We start from the raw sequence: 23,867 nt of genomic DNA, 5'->3' as shown, positions 1-23,867 counted from the left end.
TATCCTGTAAAAATAAAATAAATAAAACTTTTAGAATATTAATATAAGTTTAATATATTTTTGGATTATTATACTAACATCACATAAACCTTAGATGGATAAATGGCATCTTTCATATTTAGAGTTTGGTGCCACAAATCTTTTTAACTGGAATTTCAAAATTTTTGTGAATTTAGAGAATTTAGAAAAATATGCTTCTAACTATTTTACTGAGCTATCTGGTTTCCTTTTTTTTTATTTTTGGTGTTTCACTGTAAAAAGAGTTCATCATATTATGCTTTTGAAACTCAACAGGAAAGCATTTGAAAATTTGATGGTAGCATTTTCTAGCTAATATTAATATGTTTGTTTTTTTCCCCAACAAAAGCTTGGTTATTTTTCGTTTGTTTTTTGAGACGGAGTTTCGCTCTTGTTGCCCAGGCTGGAGTGCAGTGGCCCGATCTTGGCTCACTGCAACACCTGCCTTCCAGGTTCAAGCGATTCTCTTGCTTCAACCTCCTTAGTAGCTGGAATTACAGGTGCCCACCACCACGCCCAGCTAATTTTTGTATTTTTAGTAGAGATGAGGTTTCGCCATGTTGGCCAGTGTGATCTCAAATTCCTGACCTCAGGTGATCGCCCCTCCTCGGCCTCCCAAAGTGCTGGGATTACAGGTGTGAGCCACCGCACCCAGCCAAAGCTTATTTATTTATGACTGTTATCAACCATAGACTTTAGTTGCCTTAGACTTTTAGAAGGAAAGTCTCAATCCAGTTTTATCTCTAAGATAGGTCTGCCTGCTATCTATAGGAATAGAAGATATGGGAATCTATGAAAAAGAACCCATAGAGTAGTAGTCACTCAAAAACACAGATTTACTTATTATATCTGAATCAGATTTAGGATTGAAATATTGACGGCGCAGTGGCTCACATGTGTAATTCTACCACTTTGGGAGACCAAGGCGGGCGGATTACCTGAGGTCAGGAGTTTAAGACCAGCCTGGCCAACATGATGAAAGCCCGTCTCTACTAAAAATACAAAAAAATTAGCTGGGTGCAGTGGCGTGCATCTGTAATCCCAGCTACTTGGGAGGCTGAGGCAGGAGAATCGCTTATTCCTGGGAGGCGGAGGTTGTGGTGAGCCGAGATCATGCCACTACACTCCAACCTGGGCTACAGAGCAAAACTTCGTCTCAAAAAAGCATATATATATATATTACTATATTCGATTTAGGGTAATTTTTAAAAATGTTTTGGAAAGATAACTTGATGGAGAGTTCTGTAATGCTGATATTGATAACAGGGTTGCAAGTCATTTGAAACCCCGTAAGCCATACTTATATCCAAACATTCAGTAATGAATTCGGCCAGCAGTATATTCTAGTCTTCACAAATAAGCCAGGCATGGTGGCATGGCCTTTTAGTTCTGGCAGCTCAGGAGGCTGAGAGAGAAGGATCACTTGAGCCTAGGGGTTCAAGTCCAGCCTGGGCAACATAGTGAGACCCCCATCTCCAAATTAAAAAGAAAAAAAAATACGGCTGAGCACAGTGGCTCACACCTGTAATCCCTGCACTTTGGGAAGCCGAGGTGAGCAGATCACTTGAGGTCATGAGTTCGAGACCAACCTGGCCAACATGGCAAAACCTTGTCTCTACCAAAAATACAAAAATTAGCCAAGTGTGGTGGTGCATGCCTGTAAGCCCAGCACCTCAGGAGGCTGAGGTGAGAGAATTGCTTGAATCTGGGAGGCAAACGTTGCAGTGAGCTGAGATTGCACCACTGCACTCCAGCCTAGGTGACAGAGTGAAACTCTGTCTCCGAATAAGTAAATAAATAAATAAGAATAATGATACCCATCAGAATGGTTAAAATAAGATTACTGACAATACCAAGTGTTTAGCAGTTAGAATTTTATGCTCTGCTTGGTAAGAATATAAATTGGTACAGTCACTTGGCAGAACCGTTTGACAGTATCTACTAAAGCTGAAAATATAGGCCAGGTGCAGTGGCTCATGCCTGTAATCCCAACAGTTTGGAAGGCTGGGTGAGAGGATTGCTTGAGCCCAGGAGTTCAAGCCCAGCCTGGGTAACATTGCAAGACCCCTGTTCCTTTTCTTTTCTTTTTTTTTTTTTTGAGGCCAACCGTGGTGGCTCACACCTGTAATCCCAGCACTTTTGGAGGCTGACGCCATCCTAGTCAATATAGTGAAACTTTGTCTCTACAAAATATTTCAAAATTAACTGGGCATTGTGACATGTGCCTGTGGTCCCAGCTACTTGAGGAGTTGAGGCAAGAGAATCACTTGAGCCCAGGAGGTTGAGGCTGCAGTGAGCCCTGTTGGCACCACTGCACTCTAGCCTGGGCAACAAAGTGAGACCCTCTCTCTCGAAAAAAAAACAAAACTAGGCCGGGCGCGGTGGCTCAAGCCTGTAATCCCAGCACTTTGGGAGGCCGAGGCGGGCGGATCACGAGGTCAGGAGATCGAGACCATCCTGGCTAACACTGTGAAACCCCGTCTCTACTAAAAAATACAAAAAACTAGCCGGGCGAGGTGGCGGGCGCCTGTAGTCCCAGCTACTGGGAGGCTGAGGCAGGAGAATGGCGGTAACCCCGGGAGGCGGAGCTTGCAGTGAGCTGAGATCCGGCCACTGCACTCCAGCCTGGGCGACAGAGCGAGACTCCGTCTCAAAAAAAAAAAAAAAAAAAAAAAAAAAAAAAAAAAAAAAACTATTAGTCTGTGACCCAGCAATTCCAAGTGTATATCCAACAGAGATGCATACATATGTGCAATAAAGGACAGAAGTAACAACCTAAATATTAATCAGCAATAGAATGGATACATGAGGCTGGGTGCAGTGGCTCACGCGTGTAATCCCAGCACTTTGGGAAGATGAGGTGGGCAGATCACCTGAAGTCAGGGGTTCTAAACCAGCCTGGACAACATGGTGAAATCCTGTCTCTACCAAAATAATACAAAAATTAACCAGGTGTAGTAGCGCATGCCTGTAGCCCTAGCTACTCGGGAAGCTGAGGCAGGAGAATCACTTGAACCTGGGAGGCGGGGGTTGCAGTGAGCTGAGATTGCACCACTGCACTCCAACCTTGGTAACAGAGTGAGACTCCATCTTAAAAAACAAACAAACAAACAAAAAGAATGGCTACATGAATTATGGTATCATACTGCAACAAAATACTGTACTATGTTGAAAATCAAGGAAACTACTCCTGCACTTAAGAATATGGTTAAAATAGGCCGGGTGCGGTGGCTCAAGCCTGTAATCCCAGCACTTTGGGAGGCCGAGACGGGCGGATCACGAGGTCAGGAGATGGAGCCCATCCTGGCTAACACTGTGAAACCCCGTCTCTACTAAAAAATACAAAAAACTAGCCGGGAGAGGTGGCAGGCGCCTGTAGTCCCAGCTACTCGGGAGGCTGAGGCAGGAGAATGGCATAAACCCGGGAGGCGGAGCTTGCAGTGAGCTGAGATCCGGCCACTGCACTCCAGCCCGGGCGACAGGGCGAGACTCCGTCTCAAAAAAAAAAAAAGAATATGGTTAAAATCTTACAAAAGTAGTGTTGCTAGACACAAAGGAGTACATACTGTATAATTCCATTTGCATAAGATTCAAAAATAGGCAAACTAATCTATGATTATAGAATTCAGCATGATGGTAATTTGGGAATAATAGTGACTAGGAGAGGGCATACAGTGGGTTTTGACTTACTGTTAATGTTCTTTCTTCTCTCATTACATGAATTACTGAGAAAATAGTAGATTCTGTTAATATTTAACAGTTAAAACACATCCTTTTGTGTTACCATATTTATTGAATAGATATTGCTTTTTAAACTTTGTTCATTAAAAAATAGTTTAGGCTGGGTGTGGTTGGCTCACACCTATAATCCCAGCACTTTGGGAGGCCAAGGCAGGTGGATCACCTGAGGTCAGAAGTTGGAGACCATCCTGGCCAACATAGTGAAACCCCGTCTGTATTTAAAAAAAAAAAAAATACAAAAAAAAATTAGATGGGTGTAGTGGTGTGCGCCTGTAATCCCAGCTACTGGGGAGGCTGAAGCAGGAGAATCGCTTGAGTGCAGGAGGCAGAGGTTGCAGTGAGCCGAGATTGCGCCACTGCACTCCAGCCTGGCAACAGAGCGAGACTCCATCTCAAAAAAAAAAAAAAAATTAATAACTACTTTAAAGAAAAAAAACAAAATGGATAATTTGCTTTTTTTTTTTCCTGGGTAAAATTTTCATTTTACTGAGGATAATTTTACCCTGTGAAAGAATTTGAGTTCTTCCATTAAAAGTACCATATACATTCTAGATACCAATTATGATAATTACATAATGAACCTAATAACAGATAGAACCTATATTATTAACTGCTTCTGCATCAGTTTTGGAGATCTACAAAGATCCCACTGATTTTAATAAAATTATGTAAGTCTTTATTTTGAAGTTTTATTACATTTATATGAATTCTGCATCGCTCTAATTTTAGTAACTTTAAATATTAGGAGATTATACACGGGACTGAATTAAATTTTATTCTCTGCAAATCCCGACTCTATAAAACATTTCCCTCATTTTCTAGAATCTAGCCAAAATAACCAAGGAAACCTGTTGCTGTGATTGGTGACATCATATTCATGGTTGCAGTGGTTCATGTATTTTTCTTGTCCCGTTATTTTAATCAAACTAATGGAAATTCAAATGTACATTTTTCACATCCTCCAGTTACTTATGTTAAGAGACCTCGGAACCATTGAAGAAAAGGGAGTTGCCTCTATATGTAATGCCAGACCTATGGCCCCTGAAGGGGCTTTCACTTTGCTATAGACATAGTTTTCTAAACATCCATAATATTATGGATGGATATTGTTTGAAGTTTCTCCCCTAAGAGTGAGCTTCAGTGGTTTAGGTCTGTTTTTTTTTTTTTTTTTTTTTTTCTTTTTATTATGGAAGATTTCAAGCATGTAATTAAAGATAATAGTACAATGAATCTCTATATGTCTATCATCTTGTTTCACCAGTTATCTACATGGCCAATCTCCCTTCCCAACTACCACCATGCTGATTACTTATAATTTCATCCATAAATACTTTATCATGTATCTCTAAAAGATAATTTTGGTTTTCTTTGAGACAGGGCCTTGCTCTGTGGCCCAGGCTGGAGTGCAGTGGCTCGATCTTGGCTCACTGCAACCTCCGCCTGCTGGACTCAAGTGATCCTCCCAACTCAGCCTCCCGAATAGTTGGGACTACAGGCACGCGCCACCATGCCCAGCTATTTTTTAAAATTTTTTTCATAGAAATGGGGTTTCGCCATGCTGCCCAGGCTCGTAGCCCACAATAGTTGGGCTTCAACCAATATCTATTGGTTGAATAAACCAGTTTGTTTATTGGCTAGAAATTATCACAGTCTAGGCCAGGCATAGTGGCTCATGCCTGTAATCCCAGCACTTTCGGAGGCTGAGGTGGGTGGATCGCTTAAGGCCAGGAGTTCGAGACTAGCCTGGCCAACATGTAAAAACCCCATCTCTACTAAAAATACAAAATTTAGCCAGGTGTGGTGGTGTGCGCCTGTAATCCCAGCTGCTTGGGAGGTTGCAGCATGAGAATCACTTGAACCTGGGAGGTGAACATTACAGTGAGATGAGATGGTACCACTGCGCTCCAGCCAGGGTGACAGAGCAAGACTCTGTCTCAAAAAAAAGAAATTTTTCAGTCTAGATTTTGCTGGTTGGGTTCCTTGGAGTTTTTCAACTTATTACTTATTTAATGTAAATTGGTAGTTAGGTCCAAAGGACAGGTCCAATCAGATTTAGGCTTGAATTAAGAATATTTGTTAAGTGGTTTTATACCCCTCCATATTCTTAACATAAATATATCTCCTGTTAAACTGGGAATTTTTAAAAAATTAAAGGGTTTCTTGCAATAGGACTTAGAAAAATGTGTATTTATTTAAGTATATATGGAGTAAATTGACTTTCACAGCCAGTTGTATTGGCCTGAATTATTGGGAGTAAAAATGTGCATTCATAATGACAATGCAAAATCATATATTTGCTTGCAATCACAGAGGACTTTGAATTTTCTGAAAATTGTGTTGATACTCATAGTTAATAGTTAACTCTTATGAGTAAGGCACATGGTAAACAATGACAAAGCATTAAATGAGCTGCTCTTCTGATTGTAGCAAGTTTAATGGCAATTTCCACTTTGCTTTATTTACTAAAGTATACTTATGAGACAGGGCATGGTAACTTACTCCTATAATCCCAGCACTTTAGGAGGAGGAGCAGGAAGGATTGCCTGAACCTGGGAGGTCAAGGCTGCGTAAGCTGTTATGCAACTGCACTCCAGCCTGGGGGACAGAGTTAAACCCTGTATCAAAAAGTAAAATAGGCCAGGCGTGGTGGCTTATGCATGTAATCCCAGAACTTTGGGAGGCCAGGGCAGGTGGATCACCTGAGGTCAGGAGTTCAAGACCATCCTGACCAACATGGTGAAACCCCATCTCTACTAAAAGTACAAAATGAGCCTGGTGTGGTAGTGCATGCCTATAATCCCAGCTACTTGGGAGGCTGAGGCAGGAGAATTGCTTGAACCCAGGAGATGGAAGTTGCAGTGAGCCGAGATCATGCCACTGTACTCTAGCCTGGGTGACAGAAAGAGACTGTCTCATAAAATAAAATAAAATAAAATAAAATAAAATAAAATAAAATAAAATAAAATAAAATAAAATAAAATAAAATAAAATAAAATAGGCTGGGCATGGTGGCTCACTCCTATAATCCCAGCACTTTGGGAAGCTGAGATGGGAGGATTGTTTGAGCCCAGGAATTTGAGACCAGCCTGGACGACCCAGTGAAACCCCGAAACCCCATCTCTACCAAAAAAAGATACAAAAATTAGCCAGGCCTGGTGGCTCCTGTGGTCCCAGCTACTTGGGAGGCTGAGATGGGAGGATCATTTGAGCCTAGGAGGCAGAGGCTGCAGTGAGCTGAGATTGCACCACTGCACTCCAGCCTGGGTGACAGAGTGAGACCCTGTCCCTATTTAAAAAATGAGATGTGCACTTATGGCCTTTGGTATATGATCCTTTACTTTTCTACAAAGGTAATTTGAGCACAACCTAGACATCTAAATTACAATGTTACCATTCCCTTTAACAAATGTAATTCTATACTATTAGGTTATCTCATATCACTGGCAAGCTATATGTCTTTTTTCTTTCTAGCCAGGACTAAAAGAAGTGGTAGAATCCTGTCGAGGAAAAAATCTATTTTTTTCTACCAATATTGATGATGCCATCAAAGAAGCTGATCTTGTATTTATTTCTGTAAGTATTTTCCTTTGCTGTGTGAATTTTAATGTATTCTTGTCTATATAAAAGTTTCATCATACTTTAATAGTAAATCCATTGATATTATGCCTCAACATTGCTGAGTATAGAGTTGTCCAGTTGAATTTTGGTTGTCACTTTGTCTAACAGTTCACAAAACCTCATAATCATCTGGTCAAATATGTCATTTCAAGTCATTGAACAAGTAAACTCAAACAAAGTTCTGAGATTTAGAACTTGGAAATGGGCGGGTGCTGTGGCTCACGCCTGTAATCCCAGCATTTTGGGAGGCCAAGGCGGGCGTCAAGAGATCAAGACCATCCTGGCCAACATGGTGAAACCCCATCTCTACTAAAAATACAAAATTTAGCTGGGCGTGGTGGTGTGCCAGTCCAGCTACTCAAGAGGCTGAGGCAGGAGAATTGCTTGAACCTGGGAGGCAGAGGTTGCAGTGAGCCAAGATCGCACCACTGCACTCCAGCCTGGCAATAGAGCGAGACTCTGTCTCAAAAAAAAAAAAAGAACTAGGAAATGCTGGTAACATGAAAGCACAAGTAATGATAGTATATTTCATATTATCATTATTTCTTGTTTCCAGTGGTTGGCAGAGGTGAGATGAAGAAAATCAATTTGCAAACTTACAGGCATCTCCTCTCTAAATGAATTTTACATTAATTGTTTGTAACTTGGCATATGTTGGTTAGATTATCAGGCTAACCAACAGACACCTTTACCTCATAATGTGGCTTTATAGTGAAAAGAACAGAACCAACACTTGAGATTAAACTCTAGTAATCCACTGTTTGAAACAAAGCAACTTACATCTTGTTGTCCTGGTAACCATCTATTCAAATATTCTGTATGTAATGATATAGCTATCACCAGTTGGAAGCTGAGTGACAGTGTTATATGACTTAAGATCTTTATGAGCTGGGCATAAGGGCTCATGCTTGTAATCCCAGCCAGCACTTTGGGAGACCAAGGCAGGTGGATCGCTTGAGCGTAGGAGTTTGAGACCAGTGTGGGCAACATGGTGAAACCCTGTCTCTAATTAGCTGGCCGTGGTGCTATGTGTCTGTAGTCCTGACTACTTGGGAGACTGAGGTCGGAGGATTGATTGAACCCCGGACGTTGAGGCTGCAGTGAGCCATTATTGTACCTTGCACTCCAGCCTAGGTGACAGGAGACCTTGTCTCAAAAAAAAAAAAAAAAAACAATCTCTTCTTTTTGAACTCCTTAATAATTTCAGAGAAATTGATGCATGCAGCTTCTATGATTTACCTACCCATGCCCTATTTAAGCTATTTAAACTTGCAGAAAGTTAGAGTAGAGGCATTAAAAAATATATATATATTTTGGAGTAGCTAGGTACCTGGAAAAAAATCAATGAGTTACTTAGTCTAATTTTTCGGTGACCAGAGCCTGGAATGGTAATAGAAGAATTTTCTGCAGAAAGGATGTTTAAAAATAATCTGTTTTTGAATGCCAGACAGGAATTATTTTGTAGTGATCAGTTTTTTTTTTTTTTTTTTTTTTTTTTTTTTTTTTTGAGACGGAGCCTTGCTCTGTCACCCAGACTGGAGTGCAGTGGCCGGATCTCCGCTCACTGCAAGCTCCACCTCCCGGGTTCAGCCATTCTCCTGCCTCAGCCTCCAAGTAGCTGGGACTACAGGCACCCGCCACCTCGCCCGGCTAGTTTTTTTTTGTATTTTTTAGTAGAGACGGGGTTTCACCGTGTTAGCCAGGATGGTCTCGATCTCCTGACCTCGTGATCCACCCGTCTTGGCCTCCCAAAGTGCTGGGATTACAGGCGTGAGACCCTGCACCCGGCCAGCTATCAGTTTTCAACTGTTGTTTTCAAAGCTCCTTTATCAGGGGAAGCTGCCTGGTCATCTCCCATCTCCAGCCAGTTTCACCCTACATCATGAGCTGTATACCATTACATCTAACTCTTGCCCTAAGTTGTTCCATGCATATAAACTTTTCATACCTCAACTCAATCTTCAAGTTTTGATTTATTTTCACTTGGTTCCTTTATTTAGTCTCCCATTGGGTTATAATCTCATCAAGAGAAGAGAGTAGTACTACTTACTATTAGTTCAAAAATAATTCCTATTCCCTTTAAGTTTTAGACTTTTCAGAGCACTGTCATTTTTGTCAGAGCATCTTAACATTCATGTGTTAGTTTTTAGAGAGCTCACTATCCTCATTTTCCAATGAGGTCATTGAGGCAGAAGCAGCCACACTTGTCCAAGGTTACATGTAATCCAAAACTAAATGCCTAGACTCTGGGCTCATGATTTTTTTTTTTTTTCTCTAGAGGAAAGTCTTCGTCCATTGGCCGGGTGCGGTGGCTCATGCCTGTAATCCTAGTACTTTGGGAGGCTGAGGCAGGCAGATCATTTGAGGTCAGGAGTTTGAGACCACCCTGGCCAACATGGTGAAACCCCGTTTAAAAATACAAAAATTAGGCAGGTGTGGTGGCACGCCTGTAATCCCAGCTACTCAGGAGGCTGAGGCAGGAGAATCACTTGAACCCAGGAGGCAGAGGTTGCAGTGAGCCGAGATCGTGCCACTGCACTCCAGCCTGGGTGACAGAGCAAGACTCCGTCTTTAAAAAAAAAAAAAAAAAAAAAGGAAGTCTTTGTCCACATAGTATTCTATATCCTGAAGATGATAGGTAATGTGTAGCTTTAATGAGCTCAGAAAGCATTTGTGAATAATATTGCAATATTTTAAAAGACTATTGATATAGGACTATAAAAATAGGGGAATAAGGCCGGGCGCGGTGGCTCAAGCCTGTAATCCCAGCACTTTGGGAGGCCGAGACGGGCGGATCACGAGGTCAGGAGATCGAGACCATCCTGGCTAACACGGTGAAACCCCGTCTCTACTAAAAAATACAAAAAAAAACTAGCCGGGCAAGGTGGCGGGTGCCTGTAGTCCCAGCTACTTGGAGGCTGAGGCAGGAGAATGGCATAAACCCGGGAGGCGGAGCTTGCAGTGAGCTGAGAACCGGCCACTGCACTCCAGCCTGGGCGACAGAGCGAGACTCCGTCTCAAAAAAAAAAAAAAAAAATAGGGGAATACGAAAGGAGACCAGGCGCAGTGGCTCACGCCTGTAAACCCAACACTTTGGGATGCTGAGGTGGACAGGTCACCTGAAGTCAGGAGTTCGGACCAGCCTGGACAACATGATGAAACCCTGTCTGTACTAAGAATATTAAAAAAAGCAGTGGGGTGTGGTGGCACATGCCTCTAGTCCCAGCTACTTGGGAGGCTGAGGCAGGAGAATCACTTGAACCTGGGAGGCAGAGGCTGCAGTGAGCCGGGACTGCACTACTGCACTCCAGCCTGGGCAACAGAGCAAGACTCCGTCTCAAAAAAGAAAAAAGACTTTAAAGCTTATTTTTAAGGACTATAATGATATATTACATACAATAAAGAAAGAGAATAAGAAATAAGAAAAGGCTTACGTTTCATTTCAGATTGTGAAGTCCTTTAGGATAACTGTCTCATTCATTTATATATCTTCAGGGCTTACCTGGAATCTGCCTGCTCTGGTTATCTGGCATATAGATAGTAGCTTCCCAACAAAAATTTATTGAGTGAGTTCTCTAGATGCTTCAAGCTATTTCTTCTGATGATTATATTTATAAAATGTATTATTTCTGTGGAACTAACAGAGGATTAAATCAGGACTACTGATGATTGTTAACTCCACACTTTAACCAGGACTTCAGGATATATCTTGAAATCCCTATCTCATAGGCACTCTGTTCTTTATCCCATATACTTTCATCAGGTGAATACTCCAACAAAAACCTATGGAATGGGGAAAGGCCGGGCAGCAGATCTGAAGTATATTGAAGCTTGTGCTAGACGCATTGTGCAAAACTCAAATGGGTACAAAATTGTGACTGAGAAAAGCACGGTTCCAGTGCGGGCAGCAGAAAGTATTCGTCGCATATTTGATGCAAACACAAAACCCAACTTGAATCTACAGGTATAAAAAATGAAGCGTTAGAATCTGGTTGTTCTTATGTAAATACTGATGTGTTACAGTTGCCTATAATTAATTCTAGCTTAAAACTTTCCTTTGCATTGGGATTCTAGGTGCTGTCCAACCCTGAGTTTCTGGCAGAGGGAACGGCCATCAAGGACCTAAAGTACCCAGACAGAGTACTGATTGGAGGGGATGAAACTCCAGAGGGCCAGAGAGCTGTGCAGGCCCTGTGTGCTGTATATGAGCACTGGGTTCCCAGAGAAAAGATCCTCACCACTAATACTTGGTCTTCAGAGCTTTCCAAACTGGTTAGTATATAGCATTCAACTCTCCATTAAATTAAAGCCAAATGTTTATTTTAAGCCTGATAAGCTACACAGATACTTTTTTAATAGTAGTAAGAGGTTATGCTTTTGAAGATCATATTCTTGCACATTTAAATTATGAAATAATTTTCACAAGGGAGATCATATATCAGGGTATAAAATATTCTGAAAAATTATGAAATCTTAAAATAGTAATTTGGTTTTTATCACTCTTTCCTTCTCTTTACCCTTTTTCTTAATCATCTGTCCTCTCTAATTTAAAACATTTTCCCTTTCCAACCCATCCATTGTCTCCTCAAATTGAGCTCATCAGTATCTCATGTATCTCCCTCAGTAATTTGCATCAATGCAATGAAATATGAATGTGTAAAATTGCTGTTTTAGCCTATCTTACTCTTCTTTGTGTGTGTGTGTGTTTTTTTAAGGCAGCAAATGCTTTTCTTGCCCAGAGAATAAGCAGCATTAATTCCATAAGTGCTCTGTGTGAAGCAACAGGAGCTGATGTAGAAGAGGTAGCAACAGCAATTGGAATGGACCAGAGAATTGGAAACAAGTTTCTAAAAGCCAGTGTTGGTAAATTCAAATTTTTCTCTAATAAAGAGAGCTACTATTTACTGAAGCCATATTATTTGCTGGTACCAGTGCTTTATATATCTCATTGAATCCTTATAACCTGTTAGGAAGATGCTGTTATTTTCTTTTTTAGAGATGCTTCAGACCCAGGGAAATTTGTGCAACTTGCTCAAAGTCATGCAACTGAGTGACCAGATGTTTCTAACTCCAAAGCCATATTATTCCTTACTACATACTGCATTGCACTAGAGCAAGCGTGGGCAAACTATGGCCCTTGGGTCAAATCCAGCCCACAGCTTGTTTTGTAAATAAATTTTATTGGAACACAGCCATGACCATTAGACTACATATTGTCTATGGCTGCTTTTGAGCTACAGTGGCAGTTTCAGCCTTTGTGGACCATTTAGTTTCTGAGACTACTCCTCAGAAATTAAATGGTCCACAAAGGCTGAAATATTTACTGTCTGGCCCTTTGCCATGAAAGTTTGCTGACACAGTAGCTCATGCCTACAATCCCAGCACTTTGGGAGACTGAGGCCAAGGCGGGCGAATTGCTTGAGCCCAGGAGTTTGAGACCAGCCTGGGCAGCATGGTGAAGCCCCAGCTCTACAAAAAAATTTAAAAAATTAGTCAGGCATGGTGGTGCACACCTGTAGCCCTAGCTACCTGGGAGGCTAAGGTAGGAGGATCACCTGAGCCTGGGAGGTCAAGGCTGCAGTGAGCCATGTTCATACCTCTACACTTCAGTCTGGGCGACAGAGGGAGACTCTGTCTCAAAAAGAGAAAAAGTTTGCTGACCCTCTGCTAGAGTAAAGAATGTGGGGCAGTCATACTAGATGAATGAGAAAAAAATAGGAGATAAAAGGAAACAATATAAAAAGTTAAACGTAGTCATAATGAAACTTTAGTTAGAAAATTATTTGGAAGTTACTTGTGGAGTTGTTGCCTGCAAATTTTACATAATTTATAAGCCTATTATTTATCTATCTGAATTTTATTATTAAAAAATCTTAGTATAAGGTTTCTGATTTAGTATAAAGAAATTTGTCACATGATTGAGTTTTCTCGTTCTTACATTAAAATACTGTTTATTTTTTTCTTTCTGTAGGGTTTGGTGGGAGCTGCTTCCAAAAGGATGTTCTGAATTTGGTTTATCTCTGTGAGGCTCTGAATTTGCCAGAAGTAGCTCGTTATTGGCAGCAGGTATTAATCTTTATAGGTAATAATTTCTGTTTAGCCAGGCGTAGTGGTTCACACCTGTAATCGCAGCACTTTGGGAAGCCAAGGCAGGAGCATCACTTGAGGCCAGGAATTTGGGACTGACCTGGGCAACATAGTGAGACCCTATCTCTACAAAAAATTTAAAAATTAGCCAGGCATGGTGCTGCACACCTGTAGTCCTAGCTACTCGGGAAGCTGAGGTGGGAGGATCATTTGAACCTAGGAGTTGGAGGCTCCCGTGACTTATGATCGCTCCACTGTACTGTAGCTGGACAACAGAGTGAGACCCTGTCTCTAACATAATAATAGTAATAGCAATAATAATAGCAATTTCTGTTTAGCTTCTCATTAAGCATGTCACTTTTTGTCCATGAAATGTTTTTGATGGAATTTATTTATTCCAGGAAGTCAAACATTAGTATATTCAATTTGCTTATTTTATGTTTGTTTATTGGGTATCTGTGTTTTTAATTTATCTTTCCTGCTAATCAATGTTGATGGAAGTTTGTGATAAACCAGTATTCTAATTTTATAGCTAAATTTGCTCCCAGAGTAAAACAAAAACAATTATCCTTAATTGTAATTCTTCTCTTTTTTTTTGAGACAAGATCTCACTCTGTCACCCAGGCTAGAATGCAGTGGTGTCATCCCTGCTCACCGCAGTGACCTCCTGTGCTCAAGTAGTCCTCCGACTTCAGCCTCCCAAGTAGCTGGGACTTCAGGAATGCACCACCACGTTGGCGAATTTTTTTATTTAAAAAATGTTTTTTTGTAGAGACAAGGTCTCACCATATTGCCCAGGCTGGTCTCAAACTCCTGGACTCAGCAGTCCTCCCATCTTTGCCTCCCAAAGTGCTGGGAATATAAGTGTTAGCCAGTGAACCTAGCCTAATTATTCTCTGTCTTGAAAGGCATAAAATCAAAATAAAGTAAGAACCTATATTATAATGTTGGTCGGGCGTGGTGGCTCACACCTGTAATCTCTGCACTTTGGGAGGCTGAGGTGGACAGATCACTTGAGGGTCAGGAGTTCGAGACTGGCCTAGCGAGGCTGAGGCATGAGAATCGCTTGAACCCAGGAGGCGGAGGTTGTAGTGAACCAGGATTGCGCCACTGCACTCCAGCCTGGATGACAGAGCGAGACTTCGTCTCAAAAAAGAAAAAAAAACAGAACCTATATTGTCATGCTTTCAAGTGGTTTTGTATTTGTTGTTATTTGTTTTGAACCTTTCAGACTCACAGAGCTAAAATTAGAAACCCTTCCCAAACTGGAAGCATTAAGCGAGCTCTGGGAAGTAGAGTTGATGTTTACTGAATGCTTACCCTGTGCTGGGTACTCTTTTGGGCACTTCGCATACAGTATCATTTAATCCTCATCACTAACATTATCCCCTTTATTTGATGAGGGAACTGACACGGAGATATTAAGTAATTTGTCCCAATTACTAGTCGGTATATGTGCCTTTCCCAAATATTTTCCCCCTGAGTTTATAATTTTTCAGGTTTCAGCAGTAGATATGGGAGGGAATCTAAAGAAATGCATGTTTCTTTTTTTTAAATGTTTTACTTTTTAAAGACAGGATCTCACTGTGTTGCCCAGGCTAGATTCCAACTCTTGGGCTCACGTGATCCACCTGAGCCTCCTGAGTAGCTGGGACTACAGGCGCACCACGCTGCCTTGCTGGAAATGCACATTTTTGAGGGAAAGCAGATACACTTAGTGTCATTCCAGTCAATCCATCATGATGGCTTTATCTCACTGTTCATCGTGTGAAAATTGCAGATAAACTCTTGATTTTCCAGCACTTTGGGCTAATTGCTTAAGCTCTCAAGGTTTGATTGAGATGGTCCCTGGAAGCTTAAAACCTTAAAAAAAAATTTCTTTTGCTTTGCCTACCTGGTTACCAACCTAAATTTAACAGATTAAGTGATCAGAGACTCTTCTCGTATAACATTTAGTTCGTTAAAAAAAACCTTGTCAAATATTTGTGGTGGTATGGTTCATCCAGAGGTAGCTAGAACCATAATTGTTTGTTCCCTGCCCACTTTCCACTGAAACTGAATTTTTGTGAATAGTGGAGCACAAGCAAATGAAGGAATACTTTGGGGTTTGATTGCTTATAGCTTGTTTCCACAGAGTTTAGAGACACGGGCTAAGGAGAATATGGTTTCCTATGTGCCTTATTTAGACTGGTCTCATAGCTGAACCTGAAATGCGCTTAGAATTAAAAGTTGGTTGTGCATTCCAATTTTTGCATCCATCCTAGCCTTATGCATGGAAAATCAAGCCAAATGAAATTAGAAATTTTTAGGATGGCTTTTTTTTTTTTTTTTTTTTTTTTAATTTAAGACAGGCTCTGGCTCTGTCGCCCAGGCTGGAGTGCAGTGGCATGATCTCGGCTCACTGCCACTTCTGCCTCCTGTGCTCAAGCCATCCCACCTCAGCCTCCCAAGTAGCTGGGACTACAGGCACACGCCACCATGCCTGGTGAATTTTTGTATTTTTTGTAGAGACAGGGTCCCACCATGGTGCCCAGGCTGGTCTTGAACTCCTGAGCTTGAGCAATCGCCCACCTCAGCCTCCTGAAGTGCTGGGATTACAGATGTGAGCTACCACTGCTGGCCTAGGATGGCTTTGAGGAAGGGGATGGATGATTCTTTTTTTGTTGTTGTTGTTTTGTTTTAAATCCACAGGCACTAGGGTTTGGTTAATTTTTGCCTCCTGTTAATATGTAAGCATTGTATTTGTACAATAGCACTCACCATAAAACTCTGAGTAATGTGTGTCATAGGCCGTACCTCTTTTAACTAATCATTGCACAATTATACATGTAATTTCAGGTGATAGACATGAATGACTACCAGAGGAGGAGGTTTGCTTCCCGGATCATAGACAGTCTATTTAATACAGTAACTGATAAGAAGATAGCTATTTTGGGATTTGCATTCAAAAAGGACACTGGTGATACGAGGTATCAGTTTTTAAAAATATTTCAACCCCTTTGAGATTGTGTTAACTCCTCATCTTAATTTTTTGATTGGTGGATGTGTGCATAAAATACATGTATATATATAATACAAAGAATAAAAATAAACATCCATATCTTCGCCACTCCACCAGCTTAAGAAATATAATTTTACCTGGCTGGGCACGGTAGCGCACGCCTGTAATCCCAGCACTTTGGGAGGCGGAGGTGGGCGGATCACGAGGTCAGGAGATTGAGACCATCCTGGCTAACACGGTGAAACACCATCTCTACTAAAAATACAAAAAAATTAGCCAGGCATGGTGGTGGACGCCTGTAGTCCCAGCTACTTGGGAGGCTGAGGCAGGGGAATGGCGTGAACCCGGGAGGTGGAGCTTGCAGTGAGCCAAGATCGCACCACTGCACTCCAGGCTGGGTGACAGAGTGAGACTCCGTCTCCAAAAAACAAACAAAAAAAAGGAAATATAATTTTACCTGTATCTTAAACTCCCTGGTATTAGAATATAATGCCATGTAAAGCTTAGCAATACTGATTTTTTTTTCCTATAGAGAATCTTCTAGTATATATATTAGCAAATATTTGATGGATGAAGGCGCACACCTCCATATATATGATCCAAAAGTACCTAGGGAACAAATAGTTGTGGATCTTTCTCATCCAGGTGTTTCAGAGGATGACCAAGGTAAGGCTTTGAGTCTCACGAAACATTTTGAGTAGAGACCTTAAAACTTTTTATCTTCTGGAAACCTTAGGTTGTTCAGTTTTATCGTTGATATCATTGGTAGGCCTTCTTTTAAACCTCATTTCTCTGAAATTCAAGTCTTAGGCATAATGTCATCAACATTGATTTGAAGTGATCAGCTGTGGATTGGTCCATTGATTTTTCCAACATATTCCACAAAGCCCCAAAATTCCAAGGAGATGATTCCAAGGCAGAGTTTGGGGCCTGCCACCATCACTCCCACTGACGCTAAAATCAGATTATTCCCAACTCTTCTGCAGTCCTAGTATTAGAGTATCTATAGTACTATCCCCCTTATGTGTGGTTTTTCTTTCCATGGGTTCAGTTATCTGCAGTCAATTGCAGTCTGAAAGTACTAGAAAGAAAATTCCAGAAATAAACAATTCATAGGTTTTAAATTGTGTGCTGCTTCATCCTGCCTGGGACATTTATCATTCCTTTGTCCAGCATATCCACATTCCACATGCTACTCACCCATTAGTCACTTAATAACTTTTGGCAATCAGATTCAAAAAACAAGTATGTGTGTAAGTGTATATAGGGTTCAGTATTCTCCACAGTTTCAGACATCTACTGGGGGTCTTGGAATGTATCCCTGCAGATAAGGGGGGAACTACTGTAATGTCAAATAACTCCTTTATTATTTCTGTTTTTTTGTTGTTGCTGTTGTTACAGTGTCCCGGCTCGTGACCATTTCCAAGGATCCATATGAAGCATGTGATGGTGCCCATGCTGTTGTTATTTGCACTGAGTGGGACATGTTTAAGGTAAGGTAACAGAAATGATACTAAGGAAAATTCTAGAGGTGTTCCACTATCAGCTGAGGTTGAGTATGTGTTCATGTATGTGGTTTTTTGTCTTTTTTTTTTTTGAGACAGAGTCTTGCTCTGTCGCCCAGGCTGGAGTGCAGTGACGCCATCTTGGTTCATTCACTACAAGCTCCGCCTCCCAGGTTCACACCATTCTCCTGCCTCAGCTTCCCGAGTAGCTGGGACTACAAGCACCTGCCACCACGCCTGGCTAATGTTTTGTATTTTTAGTAGAGATGGGGTTTCACCATGTTGGCCAGGATGGTCTCAATCTCCTGACCTCGTGATCCACCCACCTCGGCCTCCCAAAGTGCTGGGATTACAGGCTTGAGCCAATGCGCCCAGCTCATGTATATATTTTAATTGTTCCTATGGTTTGTCTTTACAGGAATTGGATTATGAACGCATTCATAAAAAAATGCTAAAGCCAGCCTTTATCTTCGATGGACGGCGTGTCCTGGATGGGCTCCACAATGAACTACAAACCATTGGCTTCCAGGTAATCATGATCCTGGACCGTTTTTCTTCTTTTTGTTTGGTCTTTAGTGTTTGATTCAACAACTGGGGACTATAATCTAGTCAAGTTGACATCAAAAGACCATCACAGCAGGTCAGAATATATTTGGCTGATTAAGATGATACCTAGGGAAGTTCTAGGGAAGTTCTTTTGGGGAACCAAATCAATATCAGAAGTTTATTTCAACAATTAGGAAAGTGCTCATTTGCTTTTTAAACCCATTGCGTGGGTTTTAGAATTTTCTTATTTTCCTTAGCAGTAACCTAACTCTGGGGCAACATGTCAGTTCTTTAGGAAGTCCCTTTGGAATTTTTCTGACTACTCTACTTCCTCCCTAAATTTGTGATCTAAAGGTAGAGAAAGAAAGAGGTCTTGGTCAATCAGCAAGTGTTCATCCTATACCTTCTGAGTACTCAGCACTGTCCCAGTGCTGTGAGGGGTCTGAATGAAATATATGGGAGTTTCAGTGGTACTGGCCCGCTTCTGATTCAAAGTTTATCAACTGGCCAGGCATGGTGGTTCACACCTGTAATCCCAGCACTTTGGGAGGCTGTGGAGGTGGATCACTTGAGGCCAGGAGTTTAAGACCAGCCTAGCCAACATGGCGAAACCCTGTCTCAAAAAAAAAATACAAAAATTGCTGGGCGTGGTGGCTCAAGCCTGTAATCCTAGCACTTTGGGAGTCTGAGGCAGGCGGATCACAAGGTCGGGAGTTTGAGACCAGCCTGGCCAATACTGTGAAACCCCATCTCTACTAAAAATACAAAAATTAGCTGGGCGTGGTGGTACAAGCCTGTAATCCCAGCTACTCTAGAGGCTGAGGCAGGAGAATCGCTTAAACCCGGGAGGTGGAGGTTGCAGTGAGCCAAGATCACACCACTGCACTCCAACCTGGGTGACAGAGCAAGACTCCATCTTGGAAAAAAAAAAATAGTAATTAGCCAGGCGTGGTGGCCTGCGCCTGTAATCCCAGCCACATGGGAGGCTGACGTGGGAGGATTGCTTGAGCCCAGCAGGCAGAGGTTGTAATGAGCTGAGATCATGCCGTTGCATGCCAGCCTGGGTGACAGAGCGAGACCCTGCCTCAAAAAACAAAAAACAGCTTGTCAATTATGGAACATTTGGAAAGCTGACAGAAGCCTCCACCCAGAACAGTGTATTTGTATGTTACATCTATTTCAGTTCTTCAAGGAGTCCCAAAAGTATTAATAAGGAGCTACTTTCCATTTCCTCAGAGCAGTGTGTATATGGGGATAGGAGGATGGAGAGGTGGAGTAAGTTAGGGAGAATAAAAAAAATATGCCAGGGGGTTGCAATCAACGTAGTGCCCATGCAGAGCAGAAAAGCAGCAGTGTTTTATAGCTTGCTATACTCATCTTAGCACCAGCTATCTTGGAGAGGTACCAGTAAGGCCTAATCTGCTATTCAAAAATATCTGATCTAGTTCTCTTAAACCTCTCACCAACTTGGTGAAGTTCCTTATTTAGAATTCAGTGCCCATTTCTCATTCATGAGAGATTTGCTTGTGGAAAGAATCAAATGGCATCCTTGTCTGTGAACTCTTCCATCCAAGACCTTGGGGACTCTTCTATTCCACCCCTCCCTAGTGAGTAACAGCATGACTGTTTTCCCCAGTCATGACTAAACTCAGGAATGTTATTTTTAAAAGGTTATTCGCAAGGCATAGACACATTTTCTGTCATTCCTGTTTTACTCATCTAAGGGAAAACATATGTAGAGAAATACATATTTTAAATGATTTTAAGTTATTGTAAAAGTTAACTTTCCTAGTGAGGATTAAAAAAACAATTAGGAATGGAATCACTAAATAAGGAGAATTTGTAAGTCACTAAGACAACTGGTTAATATAAAGCAGAAGCCCTTTTTTTGTGGTTATGAGTCAGAATTAAATATTAATTTATAATTCAAAAGACAGGAAAATTGAGTAGTTTATTTATCTCTGCTGTGGAGGGGAGATAAATTCATGACCATTGAAGTAGTATTGTTAATAAGATGATGATTTTGAATATATGGAATAAATGAAAAATGTAATAGGCAAAACAAAAATTGATTATCATTTAGTGAAGGCTGGCTTGTTGTATGCTAAGCACTTTACCTAATTTAATACTTACCACAACCCTTTGAGTTAAGTGGTGGTAACACAATTTACAAGTGGGAAGAAAGACCTGGAGAGTTTAGGTAATGCAGCAAGTGCCAGTCAGGATTCCAGACTCCGAAGTCTGAATTCTTAAGAATTATGCTGTTGGCAGCGCACGGTGGCTTACGCCTGTAATCCCAACACTTTGGGAGGCCACGGTGGGTGGATCACGAAGTCAGGAGTTCAAGACCAGCTTGGCTAACATAGTGAAACCCCGTCTCTACTAAAAATACAAAAACATTAGCCTGGCGTGGTGGTGGGTGCTTGTAATCCCAGCTACTTGGGAGGCTGAGGCAAGGAGAATCGCTTGAACCTGGGAGGCGGAGGCTGCCATGAGCCGAGATCGCGCCACTGCACTCCAGCCCGGGCGACAGTGTGAGACTCAATTTCAAAAAAGAAAAAGAAAAAGAATTATGCTGTTACAAATAGGGCGCAGTGGCTCATGTCGGTAATCCCAGCACTTTGGGAAGCCGAGGCAGGCAGATCACTTGAGGTCAGGAGTCCAAGACCAGCTTGGCCAGCATGTAAAACCTCATCTCTACTAAAAATACAAAAATTAGCGAGGCGTGGTAGTGCATGTCTGTAATCCCAGCTACTCAGGAGGCAGACAGGAGAATTGTTTGAACCTGGGAGATGGAGGTTGCAGTGAGCCAAGATCGTGCCACTGCACTCCAGCCTGGGCGATAGAGCAAGACTCCATCTCAAAAAAAAAAAAATTATGCTGTTAGCTTTTGCAGGATTTTTGGTACAAGGGAAATTGAAATGAGAATGGAGTTTGAAATAAAATATGAACTCACTGGAATTTGGTCAGTTAATTTCATGCATGTTTTTAAAGACAGTGGTGGCACATAATTGACTACTTTGAGGGAGTCAGGTGTGGGGAATGGCAGGAGTGAGAAAGTCTACATATGAATATTAAAATGAAGTGTAGATTAATTCTAGAAACAAAAAATAGGGAAGAAACCAAAGATCTCTCATAGCAACCCAGACAACTTGAGAATCCTTTCTAAGAAAAAAATCTAGATTCCCCCTGCTGCCATTTCGGTACATTGTAAATTCTTACACTTATATAATTGTTAATAGTTCTCTTAAATTTTTTTTTTCAGATTGAAACAATTGGCAAAAAGGTGTCTTCAAAGAGATTTCCATATGCTCCTTCTGGTGAAATTCCAAAGTTTAGTCTTCAAGATCCACCTAACAAGAAACCTAAAGTGTAGAGATTGCCATTTTTATTTGTGATTTTTTTTTTCTTTGGTACTTCAGGATAGCAAATATCTATCTGATATTAAATGGTAAATGAACCAAGTGTTTTTAAGGAAACAAAACTATTTTTTTAATCATCAGATTTATACTAGCTATATGGGTATTAGCATATCTGGTAATTATGAATCTAGAATTTTTTTACATATTTTTATAATACTGTTAGCTCAGTTATTGGATGAGTGAAAGATAATCATGTTGGTTTTAATAGTGTCAATTTTTGTAAAATAAAAATTAAACTTCAAACACTTTACTTTATAAATTGTCCACAGGCCGCACTTTAATATCACATTATAAAGGGAAGGACAGTCTTCATTTTTCCTGGTTATTGGTTTGCTTGTCATTAAAGATGTATTTTGAATCCATGAAATTGCTATGCTAAATAGCCTTTACATGTATGGTCTGGTTAAAGTTCCTTTGTTCCTTTTGTTTTAATAAAATGTGTCACTGATTTTTTATCTCAGAAGGATCATCACTGTTAATTTCTAGTCACCCCAAATATGGTTAAAATATATATTTTTTAATCATAAAGAGAAAATTAGTAGTAGTGTTTCTTTCTCTCCCCATTATTTCTTGGTTTTCCTCACTAATTTTTTTTTTTTTTTTAGTCCAAAAGCCAAAAATATTTATCTTGGTTTTACATTTTAATTTCCATTCTTAATTGTAAGTTTTTTCTTTAAGGAAACCAATATAATCTCATGTATAAAAACTTAAATATTTTACAAGTTACGTATAGCATCATTCTAAAATAAGAATTTTTTTTTGTTTTCCGTCTGCTTTTTTTCTTATGTCTCTTGTTGAGTTTTATATTATCGGTGGTTATTTTTGCTTGTGTTAGATCATTATTAAAATGTATCCGATGTCCATTTGATACTTGTGCTCTGCTGAGAATGTACAGATTGCATTAAACAGCCCAGGTCTCATCCTTCAGGAATTTTGCAGTTCAATGAGAAGAGGGAGACAAATATAAAGATGAGCACAGAAGCATCTGTACAGATAAAAATTCCATAAATAAAACGTTCTCCATCAACAACTGTATGGGTGTAATTTTTGTCAATGCACAGGTAACTGAGTCATGACAGCCTGACATTAAATGGGGAAAAAAATGACACCTCACTTTTTAGAGAAAAGGATATTATATTCTCTCAAATGATGCAACAAAGGGAGGGAATTTAGCAAATAAACATTGGCAAACTGTAGCCCATGGGTCAAATCGGGCCAGCCACCAGTGAACTAAGAATGGTTGTTACATTTTTACATGGTCACATGTTAAATGGTTTCACCAGGCATGGTGGCTCATGCATGTAATCCTAGCACTTTGGGAGGCCAAAGAGGGAGGATCACTTAAGGCCAGTTTGAGACCAGCCTGGGCACCTTACTGCCTAGGCAGTAAGACCCTGTTTCTACAAACAAAGCACAAACATTTTAAATGGTTATACAAATCCCTACATAATATCCTCAACTTTACCTCTTGGCTGGCAAAGCCTAAAATATTTCCTACCTGGTCCTTTAAGAAAGTCTGCATACCTCTGAAAAAGACAAATACTAGAGTTCGAACATAAGGTGAGCCTTTATTCATAAGACCCTAAAGTGAGGATGAGTTTATTAATTAGAATTTGCTTTACATTTCTGCTTGAAAATATTCTTGTATTTTACTTAGTAATTTTATATTCTAGTAAAGGCATTGTAAGTCCAAAGATATATGCAGATGTATGCTAAAGGAGATAGAATTAGGCACTTGTCCAAATGAGGAATTTTAAATTTTTAAATGTTTTTTATTTTTTCTATTTTTAGACATCTAATGCTATAGATTCTAACTTTTTCTACTCTTGTCTAGACATGCCAAATGCTGGCAAAAAAAAAAAAAATTGCCTTTTTTTTGTTTTTTTTTCTTTTTTTTTTTTTGAGACAGAGTCTTGTTTTATTGGACCT

General features: G+C 40.6%; 1 protein-coding gene across 1 annotated transcript in view; it reads left to right on the top strand.

The window, feature by feature from the left end:
- Positions 1 to 22,970, top strand: part of UGDH (UDP-glucose 6-dehydrogenase) — a 29,871-nt gene extending 6,901 nt beyond the window's left edge. The window contains exons 3-12 of the mRNA XM_010384499.2: positions 7,231 to 7,332; positions 11,141 to 11,341; positions 11,452 to 11,649; positions 12,093 to 12,240; positions 13,349 to 13,443; positions 16,303 to 16,433; positions 16,998 to 17,131; positions 17,867 to 17,958; positions 18,389 to 18,499; positions 21,782 to 22,970. Of these exons, the coding sequence (XP_010382801.1) occupies positions 7,231 to 7,332; positions 11,141 to 11,341; positions 11,452 to 11,649; positions 12,093 to 12,240; positions 13,349 to 13,443; positions 16,303 to 16,433; positions 16,998 to 17,131; positions 17,867 to 17,958; positions 18,389 to 18,499; positions 21,782 to 21,892 (1,323 nt within the window). The 3' untranslated portion in view covers positions 21,893 to 22,970. The remainder of the gene's footprint in view (positions 1 to 7,230; positions 7,333 to 11,140; positions 11,342 to 11,451; positions 11,650 to 12,092; positions 12,241 to 13,348; positions 13,444 to 16,302; positions 16,434 to 16,997; positions 17,132 to 17,866; positions 17,959 to 18,388; positions 18,500 to 21,781) is intronic.
- Positions 22,971 to 23,867: the final 897 nt, after the last annotated feature.

Source organism: Rhinopithecus roxellana, chromosome 2 (genome assembly GCF_007565055.1).
Source record: "Rhinopithecus roxellana isolate Shanxi Qingling chromosome 2, ASM756505v1, whole genome shotgun sequence".
Classification (NCBI taxonomy): domain Eukaryota; kingdom Metazoa; phylum Chordata; class Mammalia; order Primates; family Cercopithecidae; genus Rhinopithecus; species Rhinopithecus roxellana.
This window is presented reverse-complemented; position numbering and strand designations above follow the sequence as displayed.